The sequence below is a fragment of the Sciurus carolinensis genome, chromosome 8 (genome assembly GCF_902686445.1).
Source record: "Sciurus carolinensis chromosome 8, mSciCar1.2, whole genome shotgun sequence".
NCBI lineage: Eukaryota > Metazoa > Chordata > Mammalia > Rodentia > Sciuridae > Sciurus > Sciurus carolinensis.
In genome coordinates, this window is record NC_062220.1 from 64,691,821 (window position 1) to 64,708,863 (window position 17,043).

General features: G+C 36.6%; 1 protein-coding gene across 3 annotated transcripts in view; it reads right to left on the reverse strand.

The window, feature by feature from the left end:
* Reln (reelin) overlaps window positions 1–17,043 on the reverse strand; it is a 461,189-nt gene that overhangs the window by 152,116 nt on the left and 292,030 nt on the right. For all 3 annotated transcript variants that reach the window (XM_047560479.1, XM_047560477.1, XM_047560476.1), the window contains exons 12-15: window positions 12,589–12,740; window positions 3,281–3,393; window positions 1,798–2,006; window positions 920–1,048 (exon numbers count right to left, since the gene is read on the reverse strand). In XM_047560479.1, the coding sequence (XP_047416435.1) occupies window positions 920–1,048; window positions 1,798–2,006; window positions 3,281–3,393; window positions 12,589–12,740 (603 nt within the window). The remainder of the gene's footprint in view (window positions 1–919; window positions 1,049–1,797; window positions 2,007–3,280; window positions 3,394–12,588; window positions 12,741–17,043) is intronic.

The window sequence follows — 17,043 nt, forward strand, 5'->3', positions numbered from 1 at the left end:
AATAAACTCTTTACATTCACCTATGGAATTTGCATGTAGATTTAAAACAGGCATTCAACTTGTAAAAGCACCCATATCATTCTAGAGTAGTGGGTTTATTTTTCATAGCAAGTGATATTTATTTTGTTTTTAGTCATTATTTTTATAAAATGTTTGTTTTTTAAATTTATTTTTTAATCGATATATAAATTTATATATTTGTAATGTTTAAATCAGGTTTACATCATTGTTAACACCTTAGATATGGAAAATAACCTATGGAAATAATCTGTGTATAGATGGGGTGCTGATTACCATCAATAACTTTTAAATTTTTTTGCTATCCCTTGCCACTGCACATTTAAAAAGGGGCTAAAAAGAAAACATTTCCCAGCTTAATTTTGCTGTTCTTGTAAATATTTTTACTATGTAAATAGTGTTTATTCTGTTAAGTGGCAAGCATCACATAATCATCTTTAATTCTACAAGAATTCCCAAAGGGATACATTTCTTGTCCTTAATTTATGTGGAAAATAGTAGAAAGTTTCTCAGAGAGAATGCATGTCACTATCCAGATAGTAGATGGCAGAATAACATTTAAACTCAGGTCTAATTCCAAAACTTAACTTTCCTTTACTTATCTGTGCTGTCTCTTTCCATGAGTCTTATTTTGGCAGTAAAACTTTTGGTAATAATCACAGGATTGCTCTTTAGAATTTAAATTCATGTAGTTCAAAATATAAGTCAAGTACATAAAGAATGAAGGATTTTACTAAATGTGATCTTGCATCAGCCTTAGTAAAAGTATTTTTTTTCTCTCTCTCCTTAGTGATGCCACTTTTAAGGAGAAGTCAGATTCCTTATCTATTAGGTAAAAAATGCTGTAGTTTCTATATTACTCATTAATTTTCATTATGCAGCATGGAAAGAATATACTTACCCACTGTAGTTTTCAGAGGAGTAGATGGTGCTGTGGGGGAGGTGAGGGCCAGCACAGATCTCAGGTAAGCATTCAGTGTGGAGAAGGGACCAGGAGCGCCCATGGTTAGTAGAAAACTCCAAGCTGACACTAGTAACACCAAAAACAAATACAACACAAAAGCAGCAAAAATTTAAAAAAAATTATTTTTCATCTCTGCCTAAATACATTAAACATTTTTAGAACTAGTGTGAAATTTCTTTAAGACAGCTGTTTACTAAATGATTGTTTTCTCTTTCACCCAGGTCTGACCAGCCTTCAAAGGGCAAGCAGTTAAATTACTGCTATAATAACAAACTATGTTTGAAGGACAACAAATGGTAACTTGAGTCTGAGCTCTTGAATTTGATAGGTGGCAAGGCAATTACCATGTCTCACACTGTCACTTCATCCTGTGAATGTGAGACACAAAAATTCTTAGAAAGGATCCCAGCAACACTTCTGCAAGTGAAACTGAGAAGTCAAAGCTCTTGAAGTGCTAATTGATTTCCCTGCCTATTACTAGGGGGTCACTTAGCCAACATGAGGTCAAGCTTGTTTTCAGTGGTATCTCTATCTCTTAGCAATCTGTTGTAATGGATGGCTGCCACAGCACACGCACACACCTCATTCCTAAGATCACACTCTTAGAATGAAGCCAATTCCTACTTAAAATCTACCCAATCATAACCCACGTATTAACTGAAGGACTTTTCTTTTGGGGAAAATGTGTATTTTATTAATGGATATTTTATTAAAAATTCAGCTACATGCCTACTAAGAAATTCTCTGATTTAACAGCCAAGTCCGCATGTTCATTTTTAACTAAGTTAGTTCACCCACAAAACAGGGTTTCCTACCTGTTACCAGGTTGATGTGTTCCACATCCCAGATTAATAGAAAACTGTATCATGTGAGACATTGTAGAAGGGAGAACAGGTAAGACGTGGAAAAAGTCTACAGCCCAGACATTCCTATTATGTCCTTGATGGTTCTTTTGCCTGAGACAAAATTTGGTAGCAGGAGTCTGAAGTTCAGGGTTGATGACCACAGACACCAAAGATGGAACCTTCCAAATAAAGGAAACCAAAATCACTCATAATCTTTCCTATGTTAGTCAATATGAATTCTCCTAGGTTCTCTCTAGTAATCACTAAATACATAACTGCCATCTACTGAGAATCAGGCAATGTCCTTTGTGTTCTGTTGTTATTTCATGTAGAAGATGCCATCAAGGAGCATTTGTTTCAGTGATTCAGAATCCCTCCATTGAAGACAAGTGAGGTCCCTTGTGTGTGATTGATTAGGCTCTCTGCTCAAAGACAAATTGGTCTAAGGTTTTTAAAAGTTATCAAAGTATGTTTACCCATTTTATCTACTTTAGCACAAGACAAAGGCATCTTGACATTTACTTGGCTTTATCAATAGTGCTTTGAAAAGTGGATTTGTATGATATTAATGGTTATCCAAATAGGTATTCTGAAAATAGTACTCTAAGCAGAAACAGTCAGAGCCAATGAGTTACAACATAATTTACATAATTGATTTGGTCTGAGACATGCAGATACCAGAGAGATATAACCATACCATGTCACTGATGAAGAGTACTTCACTATGAAATCCCAAGTAGTATAACTTGGGAGCATACTGGATATTTTCTCCAGTTGTTTCTAGTGTTGGCTCTGTTTAACCTCTTTAAAGTTCTGTGGTACCAACAATGTGGACAGAAAGCTGACTAATAATAAGCATGTGGGTATAGTCTCAGTACAAGTAAATCTACTATGATAAAAAATAATTTTAATTGGAAATCCTGTAACAAGCATCTCACATGAATTTGAAGATATTTGCAAATAACCAGAGACAACATTTGTCCTATATCCAAAGAGCAAAGGAAAAAGGTCAACCTCAGTCACTCTAATTAGCAAAGAAGAAAGAAAAGGTAACAATAACAGTACTGCTACAATGTCATCTACCTAAGAAATCTCAAAAGTCTGGAGAGATACTCATTATGCTTGATAGCAAGGCTGTAAGGCTGCATAATTACAGTCATATTTAGAGCTTTCCTGGGGACAAGAATAACTGTCAGTCAGAGTATTTGGTTCCATTTTATTGTTGCTGATGGGTTATAATTCTTTCCTTTTGATAAAATCTAATTTTTCATTTGTATCAGAAATAAAAGTGAATATTAAAATGTCCATGTCACTTAAAAAAAAACCTGGCAATTTCTTGGGCTGTTCAAAGAGCGATTTATTTTCTGCATCTAGCATAGTCTTCATGGTTTTGACTTTGGTTTGTCTGGGGAGTTGTGAGGTGAGCATTTGGCACAAGGACTGGAATTTGTACCTTATATGAAGAATAGGAAAGGGTATCCAGTGCAATGTGCTCTTTTCTTCCTTCAATCTTTGCATACAAGATGATGTCATTTTCATGAGAATTTCCAGGGTCACAAATTCCTCCTGTACCAAACCAAAATTTCATGGTGTTAGTACTAACTTGCAGCCCCAAACATTAAATACAGTGTTAAATTTCAGAATAAGAAATTACTATGGTACCCAAATGTCACTTAAGAATAATCCTAAATGAAGATAACCAAACCCAAGGAAATCATTTATGAAGATAGTTCAGATGAGCCCCACTAAAGACTTGATATTTGTGAAGGTCAAAGTAACTATTTGCTTAGTGGGATTAAATAAATGTCTGTGTTGAGCAGTGACCACATGTCCCTGTTTCAAACCACGTTAAAAATGACACACTTTTGGGGAAGGAAAGGGGAAATACTGGGGACTGAATTAGAGCAAATAATATTCCATCTTTTTATATATTATGTCAGAATGAATTCTAGTGTTACATATAAGTAAATGAATCAATAAAAAAGAAATGCTCTTGCTTTTTAATAAACCATGACTTTTTTATATTTGAGTTCTTTATGGTCAAAATTCAGAAGTTATTGATTACAGTTTTTTAAAACAAGTTTGGTGATACACTGCATTGAAGACTTCTAAAGTCATTCAGACAGTTGCAAAGTAATACCTATTGTATTTTAGCATATATATTTGTATTTTAAGTGTAGTTCATTTTACATTTTTCGATTTTATATTTGGTACCTCATTCAATTATTGGAAGATGCACAGAGTAGTTTATTCACTATCACTCTACTTCACCATTACAGGAAATGATATACTATTAGAACTGGAAGGTACTTCAAATTATTCTGGATAATGAAATTAAGATTATTCTGATGATGACTTGAATAACAGAGAAGGTACCAGAACTCAACATCATTTAACTAGTTGGTGGAAAAGCCATGAATAGGTGTAACTCTTTTGCCCTTTGATCTTTTACCCTTTGATCCTCTGTATTTAGTCAGTTTTTTTGTTGCTGTGATCAAAAGACCTGACTGCAATAATTTAAGGGGAGGGAAAGTTTATTTGAGGCTCACAGTTTCAGAGATTTCAGTTCATAGATGGCCAACTCCTTTATTCTGGGCCTGAGGTGAGGCAGAATACCATGGTGGAAGGATGTAGTGGAAGAAAGCAGTTCTGGATAGAGCCATCAGGAAGCAGAGAGAGAACCCTGCTCATCAGGGACAAAATGTATACCCCAAAGTCAAACTCCCAGTGACCTATTTCCTCTAGCCACACCCTACCTGCCTGGTTAGCACCCAGTTAATCCATTCAAGTGAACTAATGCATTGATTCAGTTAAGGTTTTCATAACCCAATCATTTCACCTCTAAACTTTCTTGCATTGTCTCACACAAGAGCTTTTGGGGGACACTTCATATCTAAACCATAACACTCTGTTCTTTTCACTACTGTACTTGGCCAATAATTCTTGCTATTTCTTTCTTTCTTTCTTTCTTTTTTGCAGTACTGGGGATCGAACTCAGGGCCTTATGCTTGCGAGGCAAGCACTCTACCAGCTGAGCTATCTCCCCAGCCCAATTTTTGCTCTTTCTGACTTCTAACAAAAGTCTGAACCTGGCTTTTAAAGGATGGCATGCTTAACTAGACACTTCTCCCCACCCACCATTATCCTTCATATTAGTCACAATCATAACAACGGGAGTGTGAAAGTGTACATGCAATTACTGGAAAATATTCTATCCTTAAGGCCCAAAGTTTGTAACATTAACTTTTTACTTTTACTATTATCTAAAAAATTCCTTCAGTTCTTAAACCAGCCACCATCAGTGTTAATTTTTATCTACAGGAATCTGCTACTGCTAGCACTCTATGGTGCTAGAAATGCAATCCCAGAATTCTAGAATGAGATTACCCTTTGGGAAATAACCTAGTAAAATAAATAATGGTTGAGACTCACCATGTGAAATAAAACACACCAAGAAAGTGTCAATTACTTATAAATGTTTGATTCAAACTCCATCTTGGGAAGAAATGATTTGCTAAGTGATGTTATATAAGAAAAGTAGAAAGAATACAATCAGTACAAGAAATCTCACAATAATAGAAGAAATATTAGCAAAAAAAGAAGGGCATCAGTGAGCAAGACTTTTACAGGATGTCCATAGCCTGGACAGGAATAAAAGGGCTGTTAATAACCAAGGCAAGTCATGGGGATTTCATTTGGCAAGATGTGTCCTTCAGTGAAGAATGATTATCAGATTATCATAGTTCTGGAACTCTTGCCATTAAAATGACTGGGTGATAGATATATTTGATTTGATCCTATAAACACTGTCTATTCCTCCATGCTTAGAAGTTAAAATTGTCATACCTATTGATAAGAATTATGATTTGTCCATAAGCCTCCTCAGAGCTTATAACATGAGCCAGTCTCCAAGGTCCCATTTCTGGGGTCATTAAGAAAATTGATTTTTCTGAATCTATAAACCTGAGACGTACATAGTTGACAGTAATGACCCCACCAATGTCACCAGTGAAGGCCATTTTGATTGGCAAGCTGTCTTATTTATATGACATCCTTATTTCATCTTCCTAAATAACCTAAACTACTAGCTTAATAGATGCCTTGTATTTGGCTTTGGAAATATACTACTAGACTTATATTGTGCAAATACTCCTAACTAAATTCTCCTAGGTTAATCCTAAAATTATTTGGGATTTATGAGCAAATCCAGTGGAAGCAACCCAAGAAATTGGCTCAATGGCAGAGAAGCCAGGGTCTGGCTTGGAAACTAAGCTTCTTTAAGACAGACTAGATGATTCTGGGAGTTTGCTACCAGAGTATCTAGTTGAGCCAGAGAATGAGGAAGTTTGCACACATTCTCACTCTATTGATGTGTTCCTAGAGCTGCTCAGGGGGTTGTGGGATAGCAGTAAGTTACGAGGTAGAGTTGTGGGACATTAACATCCATATTTGGTCAAAAAGTTTTGGAGAGCAGATTGAGATCCCAGCTCATAACACACTAAATTTATAGTTCAGTCACTTGTGAGAAAATCTGCCTGATAACCTACTTAATTCCCAAGGAGGATGGAGGAGAGCGACTCTGGGTGGGATGACAGGGAGGTGACCTTCAGCATAGAGAATGCCACAGAGAGAAAGATCAACCAGGATAAGGGTGAGATCACTAGGGGCTTTTGAGAGAGCATTCCAAAAGTATAACGCCTGGAAAATCAAAGCCCATGGAGTTAAAAAAAAAAAAAAAAAAAAAAAAAAAAAGATATCACTGAACTAGGACTACTCTTTCAAGAATATGTTCAGTAGAGTTAAGAAGAGATATGGTCCAGATCTTGAAGGAAGGTATCTGTGACTTTTCAGTTTCATAAAGAATTGATGTTGCAAATGATAGAAGGCAATGTCTGGACCAGGGTTTTCTTTTAGGCCAGACTTTTAGAGTATTACTAATGTAAGAGTAATAATGTTTACTTTTTCTTGAGCACTTACTGTATGCCATGATAATACAAGTATTATCTTCTTTCACTTCATAACAACATTTCTGGGTAAGTATTAACATGTATCCACGTTGCTGAGAGAAGTTGAGTTCAAGAGAGATTATTGTATTGGTAAGCTTTGTGTCATTGTGACCAAAATACCCAACAAGAACAACTTAGATAAGGAAAAGTTTATTTTGGCTCATGGTCTCAGAGGCCTCAGTTCACAGATGACTGCATTGCTGTTGGCCCAAAGTGAGGCATAAAATCATGGTAGAAGGTCATGGAAGAGGAAAGTTGCTCAGTTCAAAGCATCCAGGAAGCAGAGAAAGTTTGAGTACAAGGATCTGGGGATAATATAACCCCCAAGTGCATCCCCCCCAGTGACATACTTCCTCCAGCATATTCTACCTGCCTATAGTTACCACTCATTAATCCACTTAAATGATTAATCCATAAAATGAATTAATCCACCAATTAGGTCACAGCTGTCATAATCTAATCATCTCACCTCTGAACATTCCTGCATTGTCTCACACATGAGCTTTCTGGGGACACTTCATAGCCAAACTGTAACAAGTACATATTGAGCCCATATTACCAAAGTCAGGTCTGTATTTAATGTTGTTTTGTTTAACTTCAAATTTACACTACTACTCAGAAGGGGAGTTTTGGATGATGGTATGTTTTTCTGTTTGTTGTTTGTTAAGTGGTTCTGGGGATTGAACTCAGGACCTCATGTATGCTAGGCAAGCACTCTACCACTGCACTATATCCCCAGCCTGGATGATGGCATTTATAAAGCATTAACATTTGGCATGTTAGATGTGTTTGGCATAAGTAAATTGGCATATAATAAAAATTTACTGTATTAAGTAATGTAGAACTGAAAATAGAGAAAGTAGATATGATGATGATAATGTAGATCTCATCCCAATGGATGCTTATTGCTCAAGGTCAACAACCCATAGAGAACATCTTATGATTTTGACATTAGTATCATTGTTTTTAGCATTTTATTACACACTTCAATGTTGTGATAAGTGCAGTTAGTAAAGTCATGGTAAATGATGATCTCTGGGGGAAAGGATCCATGTAAAAACAAAATTCCCTTTTAGAAAAATCAGATTTTTTTTTTTAAATTGAGTATTAAACACATTTGAAGGCTTACCAGGAAAAAGAACTACAAAGGTGAAAGGTCCCAGATGGTGTGGGTTTGGTGCGCCACACCTAAAGACAGGACTCGAATGATCAGTTCTCTGTGATTTCATTAGCTTTTCCCCTGTACCCTCTGTGCTTTCCTAAGAAGACTCCATGAACTGCATCTGCTTTTCAGAGAGAAGCAAAACATGTGAGAGCCTCACCCAGCCCAGAATGGCAGAAGAAGGTCCAAAAGGATCCAGGACATTAAAATGATGATAGAGTTTATCTGAAAGAGCCCTCGGGGGGGCAATTTATTAGTTCTGCGAAGTTCCAGTGACAGCAGCTCCTTTAGCTCCTTCGCCTTTGATGCATTGTGGAAAGTAGCACTCAGGGGGCATCGTGTATAGCAATGAACACATTTCAATAAACGCTAGATGAATGGCAAGTTTTTAAGTATTTTAAATATTATTTTAAGTAGCATAGTTAGAAAGTGATTTTTTTTTTTTTTGAGGTTTTACTATTTGCAGAGCACTGGACTAGAAGAGGAAATACATCTTGACCTCAGAAAGTTTGTTATTTAGTGAGAACAGTATATAGGAGTCTCTTCTATTCCTGTTTTTTTTTTTTCCATAGTTTCCCATGGTCTGAAAATACTAACTCTTCAGAGAGAGAAAAAGAGAGAGAGAGAGAGAGAGAGAGAGAGAGAGAGAGAGAGCGAGAGAGAGAGCAAGAGAGAGAGAGGACCTTTACATAATTTTATTGCAGTTTATTATTATAATTGTTCTATTTTATTAGTTGTTGTTAATCTCTTATTGTGCCTAATTTATCAAACTTTATCATAGGTACGTATTTGTATAAAGAACCAGTAGGTAAAGGGTACAGTACTATCTGTGGTTTCAGACATCCACTGGAGATTTTGGGAACATATTGCCAAGGGGGATATGTTGCTCCTTATGTGAAAGAATGACCATTAGAAGTAAACTGTGTTGTGCTGCCATGGTTGCAGTAAAAATTCAGGGGAAAGAGATACAAGTGTGGGCTAAAAGAGCTGGGCACATTGTAGATGCTCAGTAAATAACTTGTTGGAGGAACAATAAACAAATAATCAAATGAATGATGTTTGTTAGGTTAATTTTGTCTTGTTCATTGCATTCTGACTTTTAAAAACAGTGCTGGATACTGGCCCTCAGTGAATTTGTGTTTGAATAAATGAATATATAAACAAAGGAAATAGACTTTGAACTGAATTTTGGAAGCAGAACAAGTTTTCCAGAAATTATAGTCACAGGAATCTGATATGAAACAAGGATATAATATATCAAGGACAGGGTCTGAGGGGGAGGGAGTTTGAAGTCATCTAGATTAACAATTAGCCACTGATTCTCCAAAGGTGCCAGAGGGGTTATTTATAAACTGTCTTATCATAAATCACTTCCCATAGTACTTTCTTTCCCACTAGCTATCAAATTTTTGTTTTTTTCTATAGGTCCAGCCTTATCCTACCCAACCTTCCCCTACCTTCCCCTCTCTTCCCCTCTCCTGTCCTAAAACGAATACCTTCCCTGGATACTGTGGTTTCCTCAAGATCCAGACCCTATTTCTTTTCTTAACTCTACTGATGACATTCTTGAAGGAGCAATCCTAGTTCAGTGACATGTCTTTTTTTTAACTCCTTATACTTCGGCTTCCCGGGCATCACATGGGGGATGCTCTCTGAAAGGTCACTGGAGGCCTCTCAGCCTTATCCTGGATGGCTCTCTACCTGTGGCATTGTGTACACTGCAGATCACCTCCCTGTCATCCCACCTGAATCACTCTCTTCTATCCTTTGGTGTCAAATGACAGACCTTCCTCAGGCCTCCCTTGAAGCCCTTTCTCTGTCCATCTCCTTTGCCTTCTCTACCTATATCTACCTGAGGGTTCTTCCTAAGAATTTTTCATGCTTTATGCTACCTTCTACTTGGGAGATGCAACAACCCCAGGGGCTTCAGCTGTCACCTGTATGTGGATGATTTTCAAATCTGACTCAAACCCTGAATAGAATTTCTTCCTTCTCATGACATGTGAGAAAACCCAGTCTTAACATATCTAATATCAAAATCTTCTGCACACTAGCCTCCTTTTTTTTTTTTTTTTGAAATTTCCTATTTTAGGAAATGACACTATTTTTCCAGTCACCCTGAAGAGAAGTCTGTGTCCTCTCTAATATGGTTCTCACAGCCCCACAGTCAACTGGGAGCCAACTGAAGGCTCCATCTTTTCAGTTATCCCCTCTGTCCTCTCGGTGACATTACCAGCATAACTGCCTGGATTCTTCTGTTGCTTGGACTAGTGCAATAGCCTCCTAATTTAGGGTTGCCAGATAAACATACTGCAGGGAAAATATTTATACAAAAATTATTGTTTATCTGTAATATAAGTTTAACTGGGGCTGTAGTTTTTTCTTTAACCATTTTTTCTTTTTCTCTCTCTTTCTTTTATCTGATAAACTTGCCCTAACTAGTATACTGCCCTCTGATTTCTTATTGTTTCAGTCTCCTTCACTTTCCTGTCAGAATCTTTCTAAAGCTCACTAGAAGATATTCTGCAGAATCAACAATAACCCTCTGATGGACCCAGGTAACCTATAAGGAGATAACCAAACCCTTCAGGATTAAAGGAAATCACCACTCAGCCCCAATTTACTTTTCTAGCTCTTTTGGTTACTTGGACTACGTATGGGAAATTCCATTCATCTATGTATGGGGAATCACCCAGTCCCAAACTTACCGTGTACTTTTATTTTCATGCCCTTTTCCCAAATGGCTTAGATTAGAATTCTCTTCTTCCTTTAAATGTAAATCATGCCCAGTCTTCAAGGCAGAATTCAAATGCCATCTCCTTTATGAAGCTTTACTTTATCCCCTTCACTACCATTTCCCACTGTGATTGCTCACAGTTTTTTTCTGCATTTCCTTAGCAGTTTCATTCTACTACAGCATCCTGCATTCTTCCTGTACATAGTTAGAAGTTACTTGTGGGCAGGGGCTGTGTCTAAGTAATTTTTATATCCATAACAACAAAGATATGTAAGTCTATCTATTAGGCTCATTGGACCAGCAACTTTGTGATTCTGGTGGCATTATTCTCCCTAGTTGTAATCTCCACATATCCTAGTCCAGGACCCTACATTTAATAGCCATTTCTTATTCTTTAATTGAATGGAGATGATTTTACTTGGGATAATTCACTTTCTTTGGGTTCATTCAAGTTAAGTTTTCCTGTATGGTCAATACTACTTTAATTCATTAGTTAAAAACTTGCTTTGTTCTAGAAAGAAATAAAGATGACTTAATATCTCATACATAGGCACTTATATAAAAGAATTAAATGAGGACTTAGTCTTACATAAACACACTTAACTGGGTTGCTTTACTATGAAAAAGTTAAGAATTCAAATTCATTGTGTCAAAATGGTAAAAAGGGAAAAAAGTCTAAATTAGACTGGCATAATAAATATTCATTCCAACTTTTTTTTTGCAATAGGTTTTGCAGGAATCATTTTTAATAAAATGAGAGACAGCATGAACATGAATTATTTAAAGGAAATGAACTCTGGGCCTTTAAATATACAAACCATTTCAGAGTCAAGGCAAAGATTTTCTTAAATGTGAGATTACTTATTTTCTATCTATGCCTTCTCAGTTATCAAACAGATCATTATTGGAAATGAGTTAGCATCACACAGGAAATATGCTTGCAAGCATGATACAGTCCTGAGGTTTACCATGCAAATCTGAGCTGGATGATTGTCAAAGAGGTGAAGTGTGGGATGTGAGATAAATAGCCACTGCCGAAGAAGCCTAGACTCAAGAGACCTGTTTGTCCTGCTGAACTGACATCTTTGCTGGTAAGTTCAAAGGTAGACAATGTTTGTTTCCTGTTTCACTTCCAGATGTTGCCTGTGCTTTCCCAGTCACTCAACAAAGAAGGCATGTGACACCTACACACATTTCTGGAATGACATCAGGAAAGAACATGTCACTGTGGCTCTTGTTGACTAGCAGGATCAATTTTGGGGGGCCGGTGCACAAAGTTCAAACCCCTAATTCTTCTTTGGGTATCTTTCCAACTTTGTTTACTCTATAATAAATTTAAAGAAAAACATGGCTTATGAATACTTCCTTTACGTGTTTACAAAAAGAATGTAGAGAATATTATTAAAGTATGATAAAATATTATAAACCTGTGTCTTTTTCAGCCTCCCACAACAAAGGGATTATGCAATGATGGGAGATCCATGAAAACAAATGACTCATCTTGATGACTGCTTTTTGGTGATGTTACTGGCTGTGGACAAAGGGGCTGCTTTGCGCTTAGCCTCTCTCCTATTGTCTTCTCAGCCATGACCATAGAGGGAGAAGTGAAGGAAGGTATTGTGGTGTTTTTCTTGAGGCCTTGTCGTGGCATGCTAAGATTAGCCCCTGACAAGAAGATTCCAGCAGGGCTGGCCTGCAGCAGGATGAATGCCACAGGTCTTTGCTCTGTCCACAGAGTTCGTATTTCATGAATTTTCATTTTATATGGTAGAGAACAAACTTCTTACTTTCTCAGAGATAAGTACTTGCCTGGAATTTGCCCTAACATCGACAAAGTTTGTTCAAAATGTACCTACCCATAACGAAGTAAAATCTCAGGTTCCCGTAACCAGTAGTGTCCATGTATGGAGTGCATAATTTTCTCTCTCCATCTTTGAGGAAGACCATTGATAAACCTGATTCTATGGTTCCACATTCTGTACCAATAACAGCTCCCAAGATGTCCCATCTTTAAAACAAACAAAAAAAGAGAATCATTGAGATTAAACTACTAAATCAAAGCTTTATAAAGTAAAAACTTTTTTTTTTTAAATTAAGAACGTTTATTTAGCAATGAATAATTCTGAAGTAAAGGTGTGGTACTTCAGATTTTAGGCAATGAATATACTTGGAACACATCCCGTTCACAGTTATGGTTCTTTTCTAGAAAAGATTAGTTTAATCAGTACTATGCTAGTTTGCCTACCATGTGGCCAGAGCGTGCTCCAGAATGGGACAGTGTTTACTCTCAAAGTACTTGCAATCGAGTTGGGGAATCAGATGTGAACTAAGGAAACAGTGAACCACTGAAGACAGTATCACAATATAAACCCTTGTATGATGTTTTGCATATTAAAAATAGTTATAGAGTGAAAACCTGTAAGAACTGGCAAAAGTCCAGCAAGATTTCAAAAGGAGACAGGATTTAAACTGGGTCTGGTCCAATAGGTCTTTGGATATGTACATGAGAATTGAAATAGTCAACTCCTAGTTAGTGCTAACTTAGGTATCAGTTCCTTTTTTTAGGCACTTCACAGATTACACTCATTTAATTCTCACAGAACCAATATGACAATAACTATTTCTATTCTATTTTTTTTTAATTTTTTAATGTATTTTTTGGTACTGGGAATTAAACTCAGAGGTTCTTAACTACTGAGCCATATCCCCATTCCGTTTTTTTTTTTTTTTTTTTTAATTTTGTAGTTGTAGATGAACAGAATGCCTTTGTTTTATTTGTTTATTTTATGTGATGCTGAGGATTGAACCCAGCGCCTTACCCATTCACACAGGCTAGGAAAGCACTCTGCCACTGAGCTACAGCCCCAGTGCTCCACATTCCTTTGTGTTTTTTATTTTGAGACAGGGTCTCTTAAAGTTGCTTAGGGCCTTGTTATGTTGCTGAGGCTGGTCTTGAACTTGTGTGATCCTATGTCTCAGCTCCTGAGTCTCTGGGATTACATGCCCAACTCTATCCCTATTTTGGATAAAGGAACTGAGATTCAGAGAAGCTTACGACAGTCAACAAAAGATGGGGATGGTACTCAAACCCATGCAATCTGACTCCTGAGCCTGTCACGAACTGTATTTGGGGTTGATGACAACATGTGAGTATAGGCTGAGAACTGGGTATGACCCTGACCTATTAACAGTGAAATATTAACAGACAGTGGAGGGTGTGTACTGGGGAACACCCAGTTCATGAGTTGATTATGAAGCAACTCATGAAGAGCTCAGAAAGAGGAGTTCAGACTCCATTCAGTAGAACTCAGAGTGATATTTTAAAAATGCAAATATGATTATGTGCCTCCTTTGTTTATCCAAACACATTCCAAACTCCTTAATGTAGAATATAAGGTCCTTCCTGGCTTGACCCAAGAACACTTTTCTGGCCCCACCTCCCTAGCTGCTCTATGTCACTCCTTATATTCTACCAGTCTTTAACATGAATTTAAAGTATTATTTTTTTTTTGTCAGACCTCCATACTATTAGTCATTGTCTACTGAACAAACTCAGAGTCATTCTCTAAGATATCCCTTAAATATCATATGCCTTGCCATATGGCCCTTCCCAGATTCCCTCACTTCCCCTAGACAGTCCCACCACCCTCTCAGACTTAGAGTCTTCCTTCATGATGCCACTGCTCACTGCATATTGCTATTACTTCTTTATAAGCCTTTCTTTATCCTTGATGTGCAAACTCCTAAGACAGGTGTTTTATTTTTATATTCTTAAATTTATCCCAGTGTCCAATACCCAGTAGAAACTCAATAATCTGTGTGGAATGATGGAGGCACGAAAGGATTCCAGATCCAGAAAGGATGTAAAAGCTAATCCAATGGGCTCCCTGAATTCCATCTTCACGTTCCTCTGCTTTCTCTAACTTCATCCTCACCCTCTCCTACAAGACAACACACTCTGCATAGAGTAGGAAAACAACTCCTTCTGGCCCCTGTCTTTTCCCCTTCTCAAGTCAGACACATCTGTTGTCATCAAGTGCTGGTTTTGTCAGTGAGAGGTGAAGAGACAGCTCAATGGTCAGAACTATAGGCATTTATAGCATACCACAATGAAGAGGACTTTGAATCTACTCAGAGAAATCAAAACTTTTTTTTTGGCTGTAACAGAAGTCAGAGATTGCTTTTCTGGAGAATGACCATAAACTTCTGATGGACATTTGGGTCATTTCTGTGTTTCTGTCATTACTAGCAGGGCTGCATTCAAGGTCCTGTGTAAGTGTTTACATACACACAAGGGAGGTCCTCCAGCAGTCTTTCTCTGCTGGTGTTTGTGAGAGAAATGACACCTAATCCTCTAAGGCACTCACTGTATTAGTGCATTGTTTTTTCTTTACATCTTCAATAGTATTAACTATGTTCACCTTAGGAGAATTGAGAAAGTAGTCACTCGGATTATCTTCTGTTTTCTGGGTTCTCATAGGAATCTCAGTTGAGAAAGGCTACAGGGGTACATGACTGGAAGTGGAATTACTGTGTAATATGTCACTTCATATTAATTCTTCAAAACAATTGGATAAATACCTGTTCCTGTTATCAGGTAGGTTTAAGACTCCTGTCTACCCACAAGTTCACCTTCTCTTTACTTTGTCAAACTTTTATAATTTGACCTAAGAGAAAGGAATGAAATTTTATCTCACTTTGGCATTTCCATGATACTAATGAGATTGGAAATCTTTTCATGTTTATAGCCAGTTGGGGTTGCTCTTCTCTGAGTTGTCTATTTCTACCCTTTGTCCATTTTCTATTAGGATCTGTCTCTTCTGTCTCATTTTCTTGTGATTTAAATGTGTTTACTCTGGATAGTAGTAGTAATCTTTTCTTGGCTATAAGTATTTTTTCATTTCGTTTATGTGTCTTTGGATATATAAAAAGTTTTGAATTTATCTTTTATTTATGCTTGTGACCTTTTTTCTGTTTAATAAGTATTTCTCTACTCTGAGATCATAGAGAGATTCCCTTGATTTTTAAAGTTTTGCTTTTCCCCTTTTTGTAGTTTTAATTCATTTGAAATTGATTTTGGATAATAAATGAAGTTGAGATCCAGTTTAATTTTTTCTATAGAGACAATCAGTTACCCCAGCACTATTCACAATTTCCTCCCCAAATGATTGACTGGTAATGCCACTTCTGTCACAAAACAATCTCCTATAAATGTCTCCAGCTCCAGCCCCATTAGTCAATATGGCTATCTCTGTGTTGAAACCAAGTTGTTGTAATTACTATATCTGTATAAAATAACTCTTAATAGCTGCTACCCTCCCTACATGCCTCTCACTTCTTCATATTTGGTCTTGGCTGCTCTTGTGTCTTCCTAGTGAACATTAGAATGACCTTGTTTGAGTTCCATGAACAACCATGCTTGGACCAGGATAAGAATCCACAATTTCTGTTTTCACTCATAAGAAACTATCTATTTAATTGTTGCTCCTCTGTAAATAATCTTTTTTCTCTGTTTGCTTGCTTCTTTTTGTCTTGGTCTTTGGTATTCTAAAGGTTTTTGATGAATGAAGGTATAGGTTTATTTATGTTTTGAGTACCTGATGAGCCTTGTTACTTTGAGGATTCATATCTTTAATCAGATCTGGAAAATTATAAGTTACTATCTTTTAATATATTAATCCTTGCCCAGTCTTTCTACATTTATTCTGGAATTTTAGACCTATGTATTTCATATTATATTTTTCATGTCTTTCACTCTTACTATTTTTATTTCTTTCTCTATTGCATATCCTGTGCTATTTTCTCAGCTCTATCTGTAGTACAGTATTTTAATTCTTCAGTTCCTTCTAACTTTTTAAAACTATACAGTGAATATTTAATTTCTATGACTGTATTTTTCATTTTTAAAAGTTCTCCTTGGTGCTTTTAAATATCTACTAGGTTTTCTTAATAGCATCCCTTCTTTAAAAAATTCTTTAAAGTCATTTAATCATATTTGTTTTATATCTCCCTCATATTTTCTTTTACCAATTTTTCCTTTTATTTATTTGCTAACTGTCCTTTTTGGTGTATCATAAAATCATGTAGATGATAGTTTCACATTGTGAGTTCACCTAATTTCCTTATGGACTTATTTTCATTGTGAATTCCATGGGGGTTTTGCATTTGTGTTTATGAGCACTTCAGAGCTTCCCTGGTCCTAAATTCATTTTTATATTAATTTCTCCACTAAGAATTTTCTAACCAGTCATGGTGGTGCTTGCCTGTAATTCCAGCAGCTCCAGAGGCTGAGGGAGGAGGATGGTGAATTC